Genomic DNA, 18,674 nt, shown 5'->3' on the forward strand with positions numbered 1-18,674 from the left:
AGCTGGGCTTCCCTGGTGGCTCAAACGGTAAAGAACCTGCCTGCAATGTGGGAGACCTGGGTTTGATCCCTGGGTTTGGAAGATCCCCTGGAGGAGGGCATGGCAACCCACTCCAGTATTCTTGCCTGGAGAATCCCCATGGACGGAGGGCTCTGGTGGGCTACAGTCCATGGGGTCACAGAGAGTCAGACACAACATGGTGACCAAGCACAAGCACATCTTGGCCAGATTTGAGGCAGTGGGGAGGGAGATAGTTCAGGGGCTTTCGTTTGGCCTTTTCTACTACAATAGTCATTATTACACAGGTCAAGGAACTAATATGAGGGTTCTTCCACGTGCTGAGTATATACAACCTGATTATACATTTAGATATCAAGGAAATGATTACCAGGTATGCCAGTGAAGACTCTGTGCCCACTGTAAGAAAGTCCAGAGCCAGGGCTACATATATTACCTGGCTTCCAGAATCCCTGCTCTAGTGATGAGTCTTTGATGTGCTTTAGTTTGGAAACTTTGCATTCCTTCCTCATCACTGTCACGGTGGTTCCATCATAGTTCCTCATGTAATGTGGGATCAGCTTCTCCAAGTATCTAAACACTATCTTACTATTAGGATCGGTTCCAAGGCCTCTTGTCAGGATGTTACTTACCGAGTCCTGGAAGAGTATCTCCATGTCAACAAGCACTCCGTTAACCACAGTAATATTCCAATACCCCTGACCCTGGTTCAGCAACCTCAGGGTGCATTTGCAAGCAAGCACTCCTGGCTTTTGCTGCTCTGTATTAGCCTGGTCCTGTCGCTCCTTTGGTGAATAATAATTCTCCATCCTTAACTGGCCAGAACTTCCCTGTGTGGGTCATGCCGAGACATAATCCTAGTTATTGGCCTAGTGTCCAGGAAGGGATATGGGGAAGATTTTGAGTAAGGCAGGTATTGTTTTGCAGAAGGACATCTTACTCAGTTAAGGTCTTTGTGTAGTTTCTGCAAGGAGTGGGGCTGTTGTTGTCTTCTTGCAAGGGGAAGGGGTTCAGTCTTGCATGCCCAAAATGTTCAAATGGGTCTTATGGTTAAATATTCTCAAGTGCATCTTTCTGGATGTTTCTATCCCAAGTCTCAGGGTCCCACTCCTTCCCTATCAGGGGCCTGACATTGGTGTAGGAGACTTATTGAGGCCGTGAACTTTAGCCATTGCTGAAGTTCTCCTGTGCTTACAATAGTCTTGTGCCTGGCCTTTAGCACAGTGAACATTACAGCTACAGTAGATGGCAGTCTTTTTTAAAAGCTCCTAGAGAGACTTTTTGACTTTTACATCTCGCCTAATTGGTGACTGTCTGCTCTGAGCTTGTGATTTTCTCTCTTCCATTCATCAATAGCTTCCAGCAATAATGAACTAATTCCATAGTCTTTTAAGTTATCACTTGCTCTGTATTGCACAAGACCATGCAACCCCTTTCAGCTGTTTCTGATTCCAGTTTACCACAGGTACATATTTTAGTAATGGTAATGTTAGGGTATGCCAGCTGCTAATCACACTGTGCTTAGCATTAGTGATAGCATCCGTATTGTCACCTAACCAGCAAGTGATCAGATTCCAAAATCTCGACTTTAGAGTCGTTCCTATGACCACTGCCAATTCCAAATGTCTTAGGGTTTTTCAGAAGTAAATGAAATGGGACTTTGCCTGTAAGTAATCTGTTTAGGAAATGCTCCCAGGAAAAACTGGAAATGAGTAGGAGAAGCAGGATACAGGAGGGGAAAAGCAAAGCAAAAGTGTGACTTCAGACGAAGCCCCATGGAGGGTAGCTTCAGCCTGGGGCCACAGGAGAGCTTTGGAATATAAACTGTGCCTAAGAGTTTGTCCAGACTTGTTGCCAGGCAGCTGGCTTTCCTACTGCCACACCAGTCACTGGCTAAGGCCCATCTCTGGGTGGGACGATGTTAATTCCTGAGCACTTCTGACTCTGCTGTGGGCACAGCGGCTCCAGTAGCCCTTGAATAGGCCTTTGAAAAGTCTCAGCTATGGCCTGGTAGAAGGCAAAGGCACAGAAGCTGGGGAAGGAGCAAAGAGGGGCCTTTAAGGGCATCTGAGTGGAGCGCCGAGAGTATCCACTGTGGGTGTCTTACCTCTTTCCCTCCTTAACTCCCTCTTCTCTCCTCCAACCCTGGAGTGAATGGGGAAGAAGAGAACAGAGTGGCAGAAACGAGGAGGCAGCAGATAAATTGGAATAGACTAGGTTATACTATAGTAACAAACAACCCTCAAATCTCAGCTGCTTATCACTGTAATTAGCAGCTTATGTCCCATGGCCTGTGTGGATTGACAGAAGGCTGTACTCCACATGGTCACTGGGGCCTACTATCTTGTTCTGCAGTATCTTAAACACACAGCTTCCTGGGTGGATTTTTTTTTCTTTTAACTGAAGCATAGTTGATGTATAATATTATATAGTTACAAGTGTATAATATAGTGACTCACAGTTTTTAAAGGTTATACTTCATTTATAGTTATTATAAAATATTTGTTATATTCTCCATGTTGTATGAGCCTCCCAGGTGTACTAATGGTAAAGAACCCACCTGCCAACACAGGAAACGTAAGAGATGCATGTTCAGTCCCTGGGTAAGATCCCCTGGGGGAGGGCATGGCAACCCACCCCAGTATTCTTACCTGGAGAATCCATAGACAGAGGAGCTAGTGGGCTACGGTCCATGGGGTCACAGAGTTGGACATAACTGAAGCGACTGAGCGCACACACACCGTGTTGTACAGTATATCCTCATAGCTTATTTTATACCTAACAGTTTGTACCTTGGAGAAGGCAATGGCACCCCACTCCAGCACTCTTGCCTGGAAAATCCCATGGGTGGAGGAGCCTGGTGGGCTGCAGTCCATGGGGTTGCTAAGAGTCAGACACGACTGAGCGACTTCACTTTCACTTTCATGCATTGGAGAAGGAAATGGCACCCCACTCCAGTGTTCTTGCCTGGAGAATCCCAGGGACGGGGGAGCCTGGTGGGCTGCCGTCTGTGGGGTTGCACAGAGTCGGGCACGACGGAAGCGGCTCAGCAGCAGCAGCAGCAGTAGTGGTAGTAGTTTGTACCGCTTAATCCCCTAACCCAGTATTGGCCCTCCGCCATTCCTTCTCCCCGCTGGTAACTCCTAGTTTGTTTTCTGTGCCTTTGAGTCTGCCTCTCTTTTGTTATATTCTCGAGTTTGCTGTATTTTTTTAATTCCATGTGCAGAGTTTGTTTTCCTCTGTCTGGCTGACTTCACTTTAGCATTGTGCCCTCCAGGTCCCTCCATGTTACTGCAGATGACAGAATTTCATTCTTTTCCATTGTGTGTGTATGTGTATGTATGTATATATATAATCACACATATTTATATGATGATATTTGCTTGCTGTATATAGTTATACACACACATTCTCCTTATCCATTTTCTTTAGCCACTCTGACAGGTGTGAGGAGATATTTCATTGTGGTTTTGATTTGCATTTCCATGAGCATTAGTAGTGTTAAGCATCTTTTCATGTGCCTATTGGTCATCTACATTTCCTCTTTGGAAAAATGTCTATTCAGTTCTTCTGCCCATTTTTCAATCAGGTTGGGGTTTTGTGACATTTTATTAGCTATTTACATATGTTGGTTAATAACCCCTATTGGTCATATCACTTGAAAATATTTGAAATATAGAGAATCAAATGATGCAATTGGTGAGTATCATCCCAGTCATGCCTGTCTTTTTCACTACATGCTTCTTAGTTTAGTTCAAGCTTGATTTGGCTGAAAAAATTTCAATTAAATGTGAAAGTAAAACTTAGTAACTAGATTTGCTCAAAAAATTTTAGGACTTCCCTCATAGCTCAGTCGTTAAAGAATCTGCCTGCAATGCAGGAGACTCAGGTTTGATTCCTGGGTTGGGAAGATCCCTGGAAAAGGAAATGGCAACCCACTCCAGTATTATTGCCTGGAGAATCCCATGGACAGAGGAGCCTGGCGGGCTACAGTCCATGAGGTCGCAAGAGTCATACATGACTTAGCGACTAAACCACCAACCAATAATTTTAGAAAATCATTGATATTTCCCAGAGATTTTTATCACCAAGGTAGGGGGAAATGGTTTTACATAGCACAGAAGATAAACGTTTATGTGAAAGAATTAAGGTTCCTAACATAAAACTGAAAAAGCCAAAATGCCAAACTGTATAATAGTGATTAAGTGGATTATGTATTGATACATTCACAGGTGGGTAGATTATTTAGCCATCTAAAGCTATATTTACAGAGACCTTTCAGTTGTTAAAATGCTCCTGATATAAGAGGAAAAGTCAGGATATAAAACTGTATGTGAGAATTTGCATCCCTTACCTAGGTTACTATAAAGACCCTACCTATCATCCTCTGCTCCAGTGTGTTAGGTTGCAGCAGTCACCTAGCTCCAGCATGAAGCTGCTATCACACATGACCTTCAGGACGAAATCTTTGTTTCTTTTTTATAGTTTACATATATCTTTTGGGGCTTCCCAAGTAGCTCAGTGGTAAAGAGTCTGCTTGCCAATGCAGGAGACTGCAAGAGACGGGAGTTCGATGCCTGGGTCAGGAGGAACCCCTGGAGAAAAAAAATGGCAACCCACCCCGTATTCTTGCCTGGAAAATTCCATGGATCGTGGAGCCTGGTGAGCTACAGCCCATGGGGTTGCAAAAAGTCAGACATGACTGAATGAGCCCTTTGGTCATACCTGTCTCTCCTACTTCATTTCTCTCAGCTACCTACTTCATACTATCAAATTTATATCCCCAGCCCAGACATTTCCTCTGAACTCCAGACCCCAAGGACTGCAGCCTGCCAGGCTCCTCTGTCCATGGAATTTCACAGGCAAGAATACTAGAGTAGCTTGCCATTTCCTCCTCCAGGGGACCTTCCTAACCCAAAAATTGAACCTATATCTCCTGCATTGGCAGGTGGATTCCTTACTTCTGAGCTACCTGAGAAGCCCCCTCAGAATATACTAGCTCCTAATTTATTTAGCAAGTCTCTTCTGAGGAGCAGCACAGGGCATTCTGACATATACAAAAAGGAGTGTGTAATAATAATGGACCCGATCCCACAGGCAAGAGGAGACGTAAATCACCTTACCTTTGGCTGTCCGTCAACTATTGTCATGGTGCAGTCACGGTTGGAGAGGCCAGCTGGCCGAGTCAGAACAGAACAGGCGGTGCCAGTGTCTACAAGAAATTCAGTGCTCCTAACTGCCACATTCAGGGTGACCTGAGGCTCCATTTGAGAAAGGAGGATGAATCCAGTAGCATCTGGAGCCAGGGAGGCTCTTGGGCCTCATCAGTCAGTATGCAGATGTTTGCGAGGAAGGCTCAGTCGACTTCTTGTCATTCTATCTAGCCCCCTCAGCCCTCCAGGGTCCCCTTGAGGTGGTGGGTGAATCAGAGCAGCCGAAAGCTGTTTTTTATTAACCTCTTATCGGTGGTGGCTCAGTTGGTAGAGTCCGCCTGCAATGCAGGAAACCTGGATTCGATCCCTGGCTTGGGAAGATCCCCTGGAGGAGGGCATGGCAACCCACTTTAGTATTCTTGCCTGGAGAATCCCATGGACAGAGGAGCCTGGTGGGCCACAGTCGTGGGATTGCAAAGAGTTGGACACAACCGAGCAACTAAGCACATACCTTATTGGCCTCTTCCATTTAAGTCTTGGTGGTTACAGACCTTGAAGGCCCCCTCTACCAAGGCTGACAATGGGGTTTGAGCCCAGCCTCCAGCTTTTGTAATTCTCTCCTGACATCATGAGTAACCTGGGTTATAAAATGCAGGCCCAGCAGTGTCCTTCCTTCTGCAGGCTCAGGATCTGGATTGGGATACTTCCTGACTGCCTCTGTCACCTGGCTTAGGAAGCGCGCCTGAAACAAGAGGTGGCCACTTGTCACCCATGGGGAAGCTGCATTTGGTGGTCCTGGAGGCACTCAGGTCCCCTCCCAGGAAGGGGACTACCACCCCACACTGGGCACCGTGCATCTGTCACCAACCCCGGTTCTTGGCCTTCCTTCACCAGTAGAGACTAATAAGAGGCCCAGCAGACGCAGGCAAGGCTTTACTGGTGGAGGGACGAGAACAGTAGGTTCCCTTGCTCACTCCCTGGGCGGAGGGGCTGGTTTGTGATCTGTGGTGAGGGTAGCAGTGTGTCCGGAGATCAGGTCAGAGGAGTGGCTTGGGTAGTTTGCATACTCCTTAGGCGCTGCCGTGCGCAGGGGGCATGCTCATTGCCCTGCTTGTGCTCCCATCTCTTCAGAAGTGAGAACGGGGGGTTTGGTTTGGTTTGGTTTACCTTTTTGAATCTTCTTGTCCATGATTTGCCCCAACCACTCACACATAGTTATTTTTTGTCCCTTATAGTTTCTCTGTATTTTGTTGCTGGAGGAGATGTTTGTCCACGTACAGGCACTGCAGCAAAGGCTTCCAGGTCCCAGCCTGTCTCATGTTTAGTTCTATCAGCTGCACTTTTATCTGAAGACATACTTGTTAATCAGACCTAGTGAATACCCGTGGTAGCAGAGTGAATGTACATCCAGTCTATAGCCTACAACCCTACTGCACCCTTTATAAACCCTCTATCACATCTAAAGCCCAGACTGAGTCTCTGGGTACCTAGGGGTCAGCTCAAGTCTTCCTCCCTGCCCTTATGAAGCCTACAGTATGCCCTTTCCTTCCTAAAGCCTCCAAGCTTCATGGGCCGATATTCCCATTTGATACTGTCTCTGTTCTTGGCTGATCTCTTGAGTTGCCACACTCATGTCGAGTGTCCTCCCTCTGAGAAGACTCTTCGCTAGCCTTCTTCCTGCTCTCAGGAAGTAAAGGTCCCTGAGCCTGGCTTGCAGGTCTGGCCCTGTTCTCCAGTCAGCCTCATGGCCCCACAAACCATTCACCCTCAACTGCAGCCCAGTCTCTGAATGTGTGTGTCTTGACTGCATACAAGTTTGTTATCCCAGATACAGCGTCACCTCCACTGGGAGGTGTTCCTTGAGTCTCCCAGGCTGCATCAGCCCGAGCGAGCGTTCTGCTCCACCAGGACTGCTTCTCGGCAGAACAAACGTTATGAAGCCAGTGTCCTGTCCATTTCAGCATCTCTAGTTCATGGTGCTTAAGGGGTGTCAGTTAATGTGGAATCATCTCGTGGGAAGTGGGAAAATCCCCACGCATCCCCTAATGCGTCATCTCTTTCACCAGTCTCGTGAATCCTTTTTCCTGGGAACCTCAGGCGTTTTCCTAGCCCTTGGTGATCCCCCGGACACGTCAGGCTGACAGGCCCGTGGGGCGCTGGGACGGGCCCGCCACCTGCTGGTGAGAGCGTTTCCAGGCCAGTGGCAGCTCAGGGCTGCAGACAGGAAGGGCCAAGACACTCCACAGAGAACGGAAGCCCCTTCTCAGGGTAGCATTCACAGATGCACAGTGTGAAGCACACAGATAAAAGTGAAACTAACCATCATGGAACAGAAGGTGTCAAAATGGTAGAAAATGTATGTATCATGTAGATATGTATATTGTGTATATTTGTATCTCTCTAGTGATAGGTCCAGTAACTACTATAATTTCAAAACGATGAACAAAAGCGCTAATTGAAGATGTCTGCAACATCTCTAATGTGAGATGAAGTATCTGTGATTTCTACTGCTGACATAGTCACAAGTACTGCTGATAGTATTAGTTTGTTGTCTATACCCATAAAGAAAGGAAATGCTGAAATTCAGTTAGAGCTTAGTGAGACTACCTTTCTCATTCAGGTACAACGACACCCTGAATTCTACCCGTGGATCCCTTGTGTGCGTGTAACAGGGTCCATAGACTCCAGGTTGAGAACCCCTGAGTGAAGTTTTAGAAGCGTGGCCATCGCTTTCTGTATGGCAGAGAAGACAGTGGGTAATTGTGTGTCTCTTGCTTGAGTGTAATGCGTGCAGTTGGTGGGAGAGGAGCTGTGGAGAAGACCGTGGTGTTCAAACTTTTGAATTCCACGGGCATCACTGGGGCTGTGAGCTTTCACCTGACCTTCCCCTTACCCAGTATGTTTCCTCAACTATAAAATGACAATGCCTTCCTCACAGGTTGTTGAAAAGGATTCAGTAAGTTAACATGCAAAAACTCTAAGGGGCGAAATGTTTGCTGTTAAATGAGAATGATATAAATGTCTGTAGAGAAAATATATCAAATGTAACTTCTTCAAGAACAGAAACCCTGACCTCTGACCTGCTATACACCCTGGGAGGCACCAGTGTACTCAGACAATAGTAAGTCATTTCCTGGGTAAGTCTCCTCCCTGCTTTCCCCACCCCAATCCAAGAGAACAAACCCAAATGCAAAGGGTTTCTCACCTTGTTATTTTATTAGAAGCATATTTACATTCTTGCAGTTAACTTTGCGGAGAACAACTCACAAAAGTTTTTTATATAAAGTTTGGAAACTACATAAAAATAACTTCTCCATAAAAGGGAAAATATAAGTTAGTTCTATTTACTCTGCTAAAAACTGACTGAAAATGAGAAACAGTTCCGTCTGTCCCTTCCAGAGAAAACATTAGCACAGAACACGGAGAATACTGCATGGGCTTCCTCAGTGAGGGGCGTCATACTGGCTTAACGGTGAGCCTGGGAGACCCAAGCGGACCCCATCCTGAAAGGACGGGGGAACTAGTAGGGCTCAGGCGGTGCTGAGCAGAAAGCGGCACCTCCTTGAATGAGATTCCAATGTGAAGGACTTCCTTCTAAACCATGAGACTGGCCTCTCTCCTAATCTCTCTCTCATACCCAGGCTACAGAAGGCAGTGTTGTAAACAAAGCCCAAACCAGCCCTGCCATCGGCCACTGCGAGACCCTTCGCCCCTGCTGCTTCGCCGGTGGAACTGCGTCTGTCACGTTGCCGCTAGTTCACGTTTCCCCAGCACCTGTGCACCAAAGAGGGTCAAAGGGGATCATCGTCTCCCTTATCTCATTTGTGGGAGACCTGAAAACTGTCCCTTCTGGGTCAAACACTGAAGCAGGCAAGCTGAGCGCTCACTAACCTAAGAGGACCAGTACCTTCCCACGGCCCTCGGGGCAGCTTCACTGCGTATGTAAGTCTGTGGAACCACAAGTCCCTTTTTCTATTGAATGGTTACCCTCCTTTCCCAAAATCCAGTTACAAGAGTACCCAGAAAACTCCAGAGACTTGCTGTAGAAAGACAGAACATCTAACCTTAACCTATAGGTGAGGAAGAAAGAGGAACTCTTCCCAGAGTGTTAGCCACCCATCACCAGCAAACTCATGCCCAGAATCAGTATGCCCATTTGACTCGTCTCAGTCACCTTCATATTTTTTTTTTTTAAAGCAGATGTTTTCCTAAGGAAGACATTCATTTATATCAAGTTAGACATAAAGGTGGGGAAAAACAAAAAAGGTTTTCTTTGTAGATGAACTGAATGCTGGGTCGAGCATTCGCTTTACCGGGTTATGTATGCTCTAGCCCATGAGGAGTGGAACTTCTGGGAAGCCGGCTGAGGCGGCAAGGCCCAGGGCTTCATCTGAGACACAGAAGCTTTGCTTCTGTCAGCTTCCTGGGGCAAGAAGCACTCCGTATTTCTCCCTGAACAGAAGGTGCAGTGCCTGTGAGCCTCTGTCTGAAGTGTGAGGCTGGACCCTGAAGTAGGAGGGACACGGCGCAGAGGGAAGTGGCCTTCCCGAATCACCTGCAGACAGGATGGGCAACTGAGAGAGAGTGACTGGGCTGGGAAGTCTATCCCTGAAGAGGATCCCTCTGTGGGGCCAAAAAGGCATCACAGACTGGCAACTCAGCCTGTACCATCTGTGCCTCTGGGGCCAATACCCAGCACCCCTACCCCATACCAGTGGCTCGCCCTAACATGTTCTGTGGCACGGGCTCAGCCGGCAAGCACTTCCCAGTGCGCCCAGCACAAGAGGCCCAGGGCACAGGCAAGCCTGCGTAGCACCAGTGGGCCCCGTTGTGTGTGTGTGGGAAGGTGGGGGGGCATGTGTGCACAAAGGGGGACCGCAAGACGGCAAGAAACACCTGAGATCAGAATGAGCGCGCAGGCTCTTCCTGCCCCACCCTGTGGAGGTGGTCTCAGGAGGAAAGCAAACTGGGGGAGCTGGGGATGGGGCACCCCAGGCATCTGGCTGCACACCAGGCTCTGCTGGAGCCAAAATGGGCATAAAGAGCCCTGGTTCTTGTCTCCCACCACGGGGAACGGCTGAAAAGCCCCCGAGAATTACAGGACCAATGAACCCACGGGGACCTCGGCGGCAGCGCTTCAAGCTCACAGACAGCACAGCTGCTGGTTTGGCAACAGGAGGGGCCTCGAGGCCACAGAGCACCTCTTCCTCCTAGTCCGCGGCCCCACCGACAGCCCAGGTCACTGGGCTCAAGTGGAGCGTGCACGAGGGTCAGGCGGCCGTCACGAACCCTCGCCCTCCACAGTAAGCGAGGAGTCAGGGGCGCCAGGGCCGTCGGGCGCAGCTGAGGCGGCACTTGGCAAGGGGCTGGACGCGAGTGGCATGGAAGCAGGAAGGAAGGGGGTCCTGAGTTACTCGTTCACAGAGCGGCCCTGGGGGGCTGTTAAGAAGCAGCGTCTGCAGAGCTGTAGGGGAAGAACTTGGTGACCTTGTTTGGGGTGGTGGGATTTGCATACTCTGCCTCCTCATTCATCTTGAAGAACATCTCCTGCTCTCGCTTTTTCTGGTTCAGATCCTCTTCCAGAGCCTAGGACAGAGGGCAGATGGAGCTCAGTCACGTCTCTTAGGACACAAGTCTCCCCCAGCCACTGGACCACCAAAGTGGTCTTCTCTGGAAATTTCCACCCCCCGCCCCCCAGGCCTCAGTGCTCAGGTAACTTGGTCTTGCCTCTTTCCTTTCCCAGAGCCCACCACCCAGAAGGTAAGTACCACCTCCTGCTTCCTACTGCCTCAACCATGCAGGAGTTGCCTGTGGGCCAAGAGTTCTGCTTTGGGGAAATGCCAGTCTAGACAGGCGCGAGGGAACAGCAGAAGTGAGTCTGCTGGCAAGGAACAGCCAGATGACTGGAGAAAAACCTGAGGTACTAATAGAAGATGGAGGAAGAGCTTTAACAAGAGTTGTCTGAGTACACAGTGTTCCTAAGCAGACTGCTGGCCTGCCAAGTCAGGGGGCTTTTCAAAATCTAAGCGCAGTCGTGCCACCCCCTGAGATTCTGATTCTGAAAGTCCACTGTAGGACAGGGCTTCTTGGCACTGTAAAAGCACATCATGGAACTCCGAGGGGAGCGCCAGGCAGCCGGCACTGCAGGTGCTTCTTCCTTTGGACACACGCAAGTATAACAAGATAAATGGTGTCCCACCCCAGAAAAACGTCTTGAGTTCTCCAAAAATACACATCCAATTACGAAGGGAAGCATGGAAACATATACACTAACATATGTAAAATAGGGGAGAAGGCAGTGGCACCCCACTCCAGTATTCTTGCCTGGAAAATCCCATGGACGGAGGAGCCTGGCAGGCTGCAGTCCATGGGGTCACTAAGAGTCGGACACAACTGAGCGACTTCACTTTCACTTTTCACTTTCATGCACTGGAGAAGGAAATGGCAACCCACTCCACTGTTCTTGCCTGGAGAATCCCAGGGACGGCAGAGCCTGGTGGGCTGCCGTCTATGGGGTTGCATAGAGTTGGACACGACTGAAGCGACTTAGCAACAGCAGCATGTAAAACATAAAATAGCCAGTGGGAATTTGCTGTATGACTCAGGGAACTCAAACTGGGGCTCTGTGACAAGCTAGAGGGGTGGGAGGGAGGCTCCAGAGAGAGGGGACATATGTATACCTATGGCTGATCCATGTTGATGTATGGCAGAAACCAACACAACACTGTAATTATCCTTCCATTAAAAAGTTTTAAAAAGTTCCTCTAAAACTATCCAAGTATAACACTGAAGTAAGATTGCTGGGAGAAATATCAGTGACCTCAGATATGCAGATGACACCACCCTTACGGCAGAAAGTGAAGAACTAAAGAGCCTCTTGATGAAAGTGACAGAGGAGAGAGAAAAAGTTGGCTTAAAGCTCAACATTCAGAAAACGAAGATCATGGCATCCGGACCCATCACTTCATGGGAAATAGACAGGGAAACAGTGGCTGACTTTATTTTGGGGGGCTCCAAAATCACTGCAGATGATGATTGCAGCCATGAAATTAAAAGATGCTTACTCTTTGGAAGGAAAGTTATGGCCAACCCAGATAGCATATTAAAAAGCAGAGACATTACAACAAAGGTCTATCTAGTCAAGGCTGTGGTTTTTCCAGTAGTCATATATGGATGTGAGGGTTGGACTATAAAGAAATCTGAGCGCCGAAGAATTGATGCTTTTGAACTGTGGTGTTGGAGAAGACTCAGTCCATCCTAAAGGAGATCAGTCCTGGGTGTTCACTGGAAGGACTGATGTTGAAGCTGAAACTCCAATACTTTGGCCACCTGATACAAAGAGCTGACTCATTTGAAAAGACCATGATGCTGGGAAAGATTGAGGGCAGGAGGAGAAGGGGATGACAGAGGATGAGCTGGTTGGATGGCATCACTGACTCAATGGACACGGGTTTGGGTAGACTCTGAGAATTGGTGATGGACAGGGAGGCCTGGCGTGCTGTGGTTCATGGGGTCGCAAAGAGTCGGACACGACTGAATAAGGAAATCATACCAGAAGACCAAAAAAAGAAAAAAAGGAAGCAGAGTGCAGAGGAAAAAAGCAGGGGCTTTATAGTCAAATGGGATTCAGCTCCATTAGCAGCTGGGTGGGCCTCTGCATGTTACGTTTCCTCCCCAGGTCTGTTTCCTCTCGAGTAAAATGGCAATCTCACTGTCTTCCTGGCAGGGCACTTGAAAAGATTAAATTAAAAACCAATGGGCTGGGATTTCCCCCTCATCGTCCAGTGGTTAGGACTTCGCCTTCCAGTGCGGTGGGTGCGGGCCCAATCGCTGGTTGGACTTGCACGTGAGATCTTATGTGCCTTGAGGCCAAAAAACCAAAGCATAAAACAGAAGCAACACTGTAACAAATTCAAACACTTTAAAAATGGTGCACATCAAATATATATATATATTTTAAAAAACTAATGGGCTGTAACTACTGAGTACTTCTTGCATGTCACATACTATGCTAAGTGTATTACAGGTTATTTAACCTTCACTCTATGAGATAGATACTATTATCCCCATTTTATAGATGGAGAGACTGAGGCTCAGAGAGTTTAGGTCACTGCCCAAGGTCATTCAGCTACATGGGGGCAGAAGCAAGATGGGTCTAACTTTAGAGTTCAGGCTCTGAAACACTCTGCAAAGTCAGGCACACATGGGTTACTCAGTAAATGTGGCTTCATTATTACTTGCTTTCATTATAGAAGTAACCATTCACAGAAATTGACCAGCATTCTGTCTCTTTTTAAAACTATTCTTTGATGCCCTGAAATAGTCTCAGCAAACTTACCCCCTTAAGCTCATGTTCCTTCAACAGTACTAAATTCTAGTGAGTTCTACCTAAAAGGAAAGATGGGGAAGGGACACTGTCTTCCCAGCTCCAGCTGATGGCTGTCATGTGGTATGACGGGCCCAGTGTTGCTAGAGCTCCTAAGTTTTCAAAAGAAACTGGAAATCCAGGTTTTTATGTAAAATTTCCTTATACTTAAAAGATTGGTAACTCAGAAAAGTCTTTAAATTGCTGTCTGTTGGCCAAACCTCTCTGTAAGCCAGTTTCAGCCTGCAAGTCATCAGCTACCACTTTTATTTTAGCACAGAAAGGTTTAGTAACTGCCTAGGGTCTCACAGCTAGTAATGGGGGAGCAAAGACTTTCTCCCATGTTTGTCTTACTTCAGAACCTATCCTCTTAAGCACTCCTCTCTTTTACCCCTATACAACCTCTATGTCCTCTATGTAACCCAGGGCCGTCAGCAATCCTTCTGTAAAGGGCCAGACTATAAATATTCCAGCTTTGCAGACATTAAGATCTCTGGTAAGACTGCTCAACCACTGCTGTAGTATAAAATCAGCCGTAGATGGTATGTAAATGTATGTGCATGGCTGTGCTCCAGTAAACCTTTATTTACAAATGCAGGTGGTGGGCCACATTTGGCCCATGGGAACAGGCCTTAAAACACCTGCTTAAGGGAAGAAATGTTATCTTCATCTTATAGCCGTCAAAAGCAAGGTTCAGGAGGAAAGGCTTGTCTGAGGCCACATTCGATGTTAACTATGACCCAAGCAACACCTTATTGAATTCACCAGACATTCTATGCTTACTGAAATAAATTTGAATTTTTCTAAAAATACTCCACAAGGTACCATCTTCTCCCCTGACTCCCCCAACATGGGCCACAGCTCAAAGCTGCTGCTGGAAATCCAAGAGTGTAACAAACATTTATTCTAGAATGAAAATCATCACCTCCGGGTCAGTGTCCCACCAGCAACCCAGGTAAATGGAAAAAAAAAAAAGGTTAAAGGAGAGAATGCATCTACAAAGAATTCAGGAAAAGAGGCAGCCACCACCAGCAAAATCCAATACCAGCTCACCAAACACACACTTGGAATACCTCCCTAAATCCAGGCACCCCCCTCACCCCCCAAGCAGTCTGGGAACTGATGCAGTTGCTGGAGGCAATGTCACCGTTCACTTTCAGATTCTCTCAGGATGTGCAAAGCATACAGAACCGCTGGGTAAGAGTACCAGGCATTTACTTCTGATGCCAGAGGGAACCTATGTCAGCAGTATTATTGATTTGAGTGTCAAGTATCACAAGTCCCAGCAGACCACGTGTGGTTACAAGTAAGTGTGGACCTTTTAATCGGAAGGTCTGGGGCCTTGGCCAGCTTCCAGCCAGAAATCTCCATTAGCACAGGGAGGGAGGCCTCAACTCAAGGACTTCCAAGGCCACTCAGGCAGAGGTGGGCAGCCGCCTCCTGGCCAGACCTCAGTTAGAGCAGGTAGAGCTGAAGATGACCACAGAACAGACCTCAGGGCTTAAGGACAGAGAATCAAGGACAGCTAGGGCAGCTTCATCCTCAGTTTAGAACGGAAGGAAATGAGTCTGTCCCTGGCCTGTACTGTGGCCTAGGGACTTTCCACGTAACACTGTATGATATTCATATTTTCACTTTACAGATAACCACACTGAGGCCCTGTAGCGATTAATTTATCTGTCAACCTGGCAAAGCCACAGTAACCAGCTGTTTGGTCAAACACCAGTCCAGGTGGCACTGTGAAGGAATTTTTTAGATGTGATTAACAGGTAACTCAGTAGACTCTGATTAGAGCAGCTTACCTGCCATAATATGGGTGGGCCTCAGTCAGCTGCAGGCCTTAAGAGGCAAGCCTGAAGCCCCACTGTGGAGAGGACTATGCCTCTGGACTGCCCTGGTGCTCAGGACCACAACATCAACTCTCTCTGGCTCTCCAGCCTGCAGTCTGCCCAGCAGGTTTCAGACTGACAGCCCCAACCATCAGGTGAGCCAGTTCCTTAAAATAAACCCTCAAGTCTGAATCTCATCCGTATCTGTATCTCCACCCGCATCCTAGGCAGACACCGGTGGTCCAGTGAAGCAGAGCCCTCCACAAGCCCGCCAGCCCAGACTCAGCTACCTTTTTGCGCGGCCGGAGCTTGTCCCGCCATTCCTTCAGGTTCTGGTTATGGCTCTCGTCCAGGGCCTTCAGCTTCTGGGCTTCGTGCTCTATCAGGAGGTGACACTTTTCATTCTGGAACATATTCCAGGCAGGACAGGTAAGAGGGCTGAGACACACCATGAGGCACCAGCATCGTGCACTTAGGTCTTCTTGATTATAAGCCCCACTTATACAAAACTCTACACACATGAATACAAATGCACCAAAAGGTGCCTGGAAGAATACTCCAGAATATTACCATTAATAGGTTTTATTGTGTAACAGGATCTCTAGCAGTTTCGCAGCTTTCTTTGTGCTTCCTGCATTGTTTGAATTTTTCAACATGAACAGATACGTTGTTTTAACAAAACAATAAAACCATTAACAGTAAATATGTGCCCTAATTGTACCACACAGAGGCAACCACTACAGAATTTTAGATATATTTCCTGTCAGGCTCTGTCCTGTGTGTTGTTTGGCCCACCCTGTATATAAAATTCTGAAACCTGCCTCCCTGTTTACATTATAATGTAAACAGTTCTACAAAGAATTAACATTTTTTATAATCATGATGTTTAATTCCTACGGAGTATCTTACAGTATGGCTTTATCTAATTTAAACATTCCCGTATTTTTGGCCAGCTTGGGTTGCTCTTAATCTTCACTGTTACAAATAGCATTTTCTTAAACATCTGTGCCGTATACTGAATTGTTTCTCCCTAAAATTCATTATGTTGAATCTGTAATGTCCAGTGTGATGGTGTTTGGAGATACGGGGCCTTTGGGAGAGAAGGAGGTTTAGTGAGACCAGGAGGATTGGGCCCTCACGCCGGGGTGAGTCAGGAAGAAACCAGAGAGCTCACATGCTAGAGTGCTCCGTCCCTGTCTCCATCCCTCTGCTCCCCTCTCCTCTCTCCCCCCTTCTCTCTCCTATCTCTCTGCCACGTGAGGACACAGCAAGAAGGCATCCACTCCCCCGGAACCCAACCATGCTGGCAAGGCTGATCTCTGGTTCCCAGGCTCCAAAACTGTAAGAAAATAAACTCCTGTTGTTTAAGCCAGCCGGTCTCTGGTGTTTTGTTATGGCAGCGTGAGATGAGATAATCTGTATGTATAAACATTTTGTATCTATGTAAGTTATATAATTTTCTGTGTCACATACCATCCCTCCAGGAGAGATCTGTGACAAGGGATAAGGGCCGTGGACCTGCCTGAGGCTTGCCAACATCACTGCTCTCTCTATGAGGCAAGTTATCTGCCTCACAAAACTGAACCTGGAGCCTCCCGCAGGGACAGCAGGGACAGTTCCCTGTTGGTTCCTCAGAGAATCAATCCTGCAGCTTATCGTGCGTTTATAAAGCAGGGGGAAAGCGCCTTTATCCAGACACCTCCACCCTCCTGGGCTGGGGGAGTAGAACTGCTTGGGGGACTTTTACCTGCGGTTTCAAGCTCAAGGGTTCTAGGAATTTAGAAACCGCCTTGGTTGGGAACAATGCTCATGGCCGCCTTGAGAACTTCCGGCCTGCCCAGAGCTGGCTGCGAGCTCTCTACAGCTTCTCTCAGTTGGTCCTCACAGTAACCCCATGAGGCAGGGGTGGGAACATAAATACAGAAGGTGAGTGGGCTGGCTCAAGCTCACACAGCAACGAGCAGCAGAGCCCCCGCCTGCCAGGCTTCAACACCTGCGGTGTTTCCTCCACAGCCCTCTGCCCTTCGAGAAATTGCCAGGTGGATCTCACAGCCTCAAGAGTTTCCTGAGGTCACAGACGCGAGCGTCGGTGCATGTCAGGTAGCACAATGCCTCGCTCCACCACAAGGGGGCTCCAACTACCAACTCCTGGGCAAGGGCCCTTAGGGTGAGGCAAACTCGATTGGGATTTGAGAAACTTGAAGAGGTCAAGGATCTCCCCAGGGAAGGGGGTCACACCAGCTTGGCAATATCGGGATTCCTTTTCCTGACTTTATGGGAAAAATTTGAGCTTCTTACCATCAAGAATAATGGTAGCTGTAGGTTTCTGTAGATACTCTTTATCAAGTTAAGGAAGTTCCCTTCTGCTAATTAACATAAGCAGGTGTCAGCCTCTGTCAAATGCGTTTTCTGTATCTACTGATGATATGATCATGTGATTTTTCTTCTTTAGCCTGCTGATGTCATGGATTACATTAACTCATTTTTGTATACTGCACCAACCCTGGGGGGTAAATCCCACCTGGTCATGGTATATACTTCTTTTTATGTATTTTTAAATTCTGTTTGCTAACATTTCATCGGGGATTTGTGCATCTGTGCTCATGAGAGATACTGATCTGTAGTTTTTCTCCTTGTAATGTCTGGTTTTGGTATTAGGGTTATTGGAACACCTTTTCTAAAGACACAGGGATGACCAAGCAGGCCAGCATCATGCCCACTGCCAGGCCCTGGGCATAGCGCTCTTGGCTCAGCTCTGCCATCTCATTCACAAAGCCTCACTCCAGTTCTACAAATAGGAGTCATCACCCTTGCCCCACACCTATTTTATAAATGTGGAAACTATGGCACAGGAGGGGGACATGACGTGACCGACATCACAGAGAACAGCAGGATGGAAACAGCTCCACCCGGAGCTCCCCTGTCTGTCGGGTCCCAAGACCCCCAGAGAGCTGCGTGCCCCCGGGGAGACGGGGGCGAGCACGGTGGGGCAGGGGGCGGTACCTGCAGCTGCTGCAGCTCACTCATGTTGCTCTCACACTGGGCCAGCATGTCCCGCATCTGGTTCTCATGTTTCTGCTGCTGCTGCAGCCGCTCTGCCTTCTGCCTCTTCTCTTCCTGCTGGGAGAACTGCAACCGAGAACAAGCGAGGTCCCTCCCTCAGGGAGACGCCCCAAGGGGCCAGAGTGTACACAGGCAGTGTCCTGCGCCACTCAGGCAGGGCCCCCTGTGTGAAGTCCTCCCAGCCCCGCCTTCAAGGAGCCCACAGACTGGCGGGGACACAGACGCGCTAGGACAGTGTGTGGAGGA

At 48.0% G+C, this 18,674-nt stretch overlaps 1 protein-coding gene and 1 long non-coding RNA gene across 2 annotated transcripts in view; one reads left to right on the plus strand and one right to left on the minus strand.

Moving 5' to 3' along the window:
- Positions 1–15,662, plus strand: part of LOC102187714 — a 44,521-nt gene extending 28,859 nt beyond the window's left edge. The window contains exon 3 of the long non-coding RNA XR_001296941.2: positions 15,593–15,662. This is a non-coding gene — a long non-coding RNA (uncharacterized LOC102187714). The remainder of the gene's footprint in view (positions 1–15,592) is intronic.
- STK10 (serine/threonine kinase 10) overlaps positions 8,364–18,674 on the minus strand; it is a 130,365-nt gene continuing 120,054 nt past the window's right edge. The window contains exons 17-19 of the mRNA XM_018065487.1: positions 18,369–18,494; positions 15,656–15,769; positions 8,364–10,757 (exon numbers count right to left, since the gene is read on the minus strand). Coding sequence (XP_017920976.1) covers positions 10,614–10,757; positions 15,656–15,769; positions 18,369–18,494 — 384 coding nt within the window. The 3' untranslated portion in view covers positions 8,364–10,613. The remainder of the gene's footprint in view (positions 10,758–15,655; positions 15,770–18,368; positions 18,495–18,674) is intronic.

This window comes from Capra hircus, chromosome 20 (genome assembly GCF_001704415.2).
Source record: "Capra hircus breed San Clemente chromosome 20, ASM170441v1, whole genome shotgun sequence".
NCBI classification, from domain to species: Eukaryota; Metazoa; Chordata; class Mammalia; order Artiodactyla; family Bovidae; genus Capra; species Capra hircus.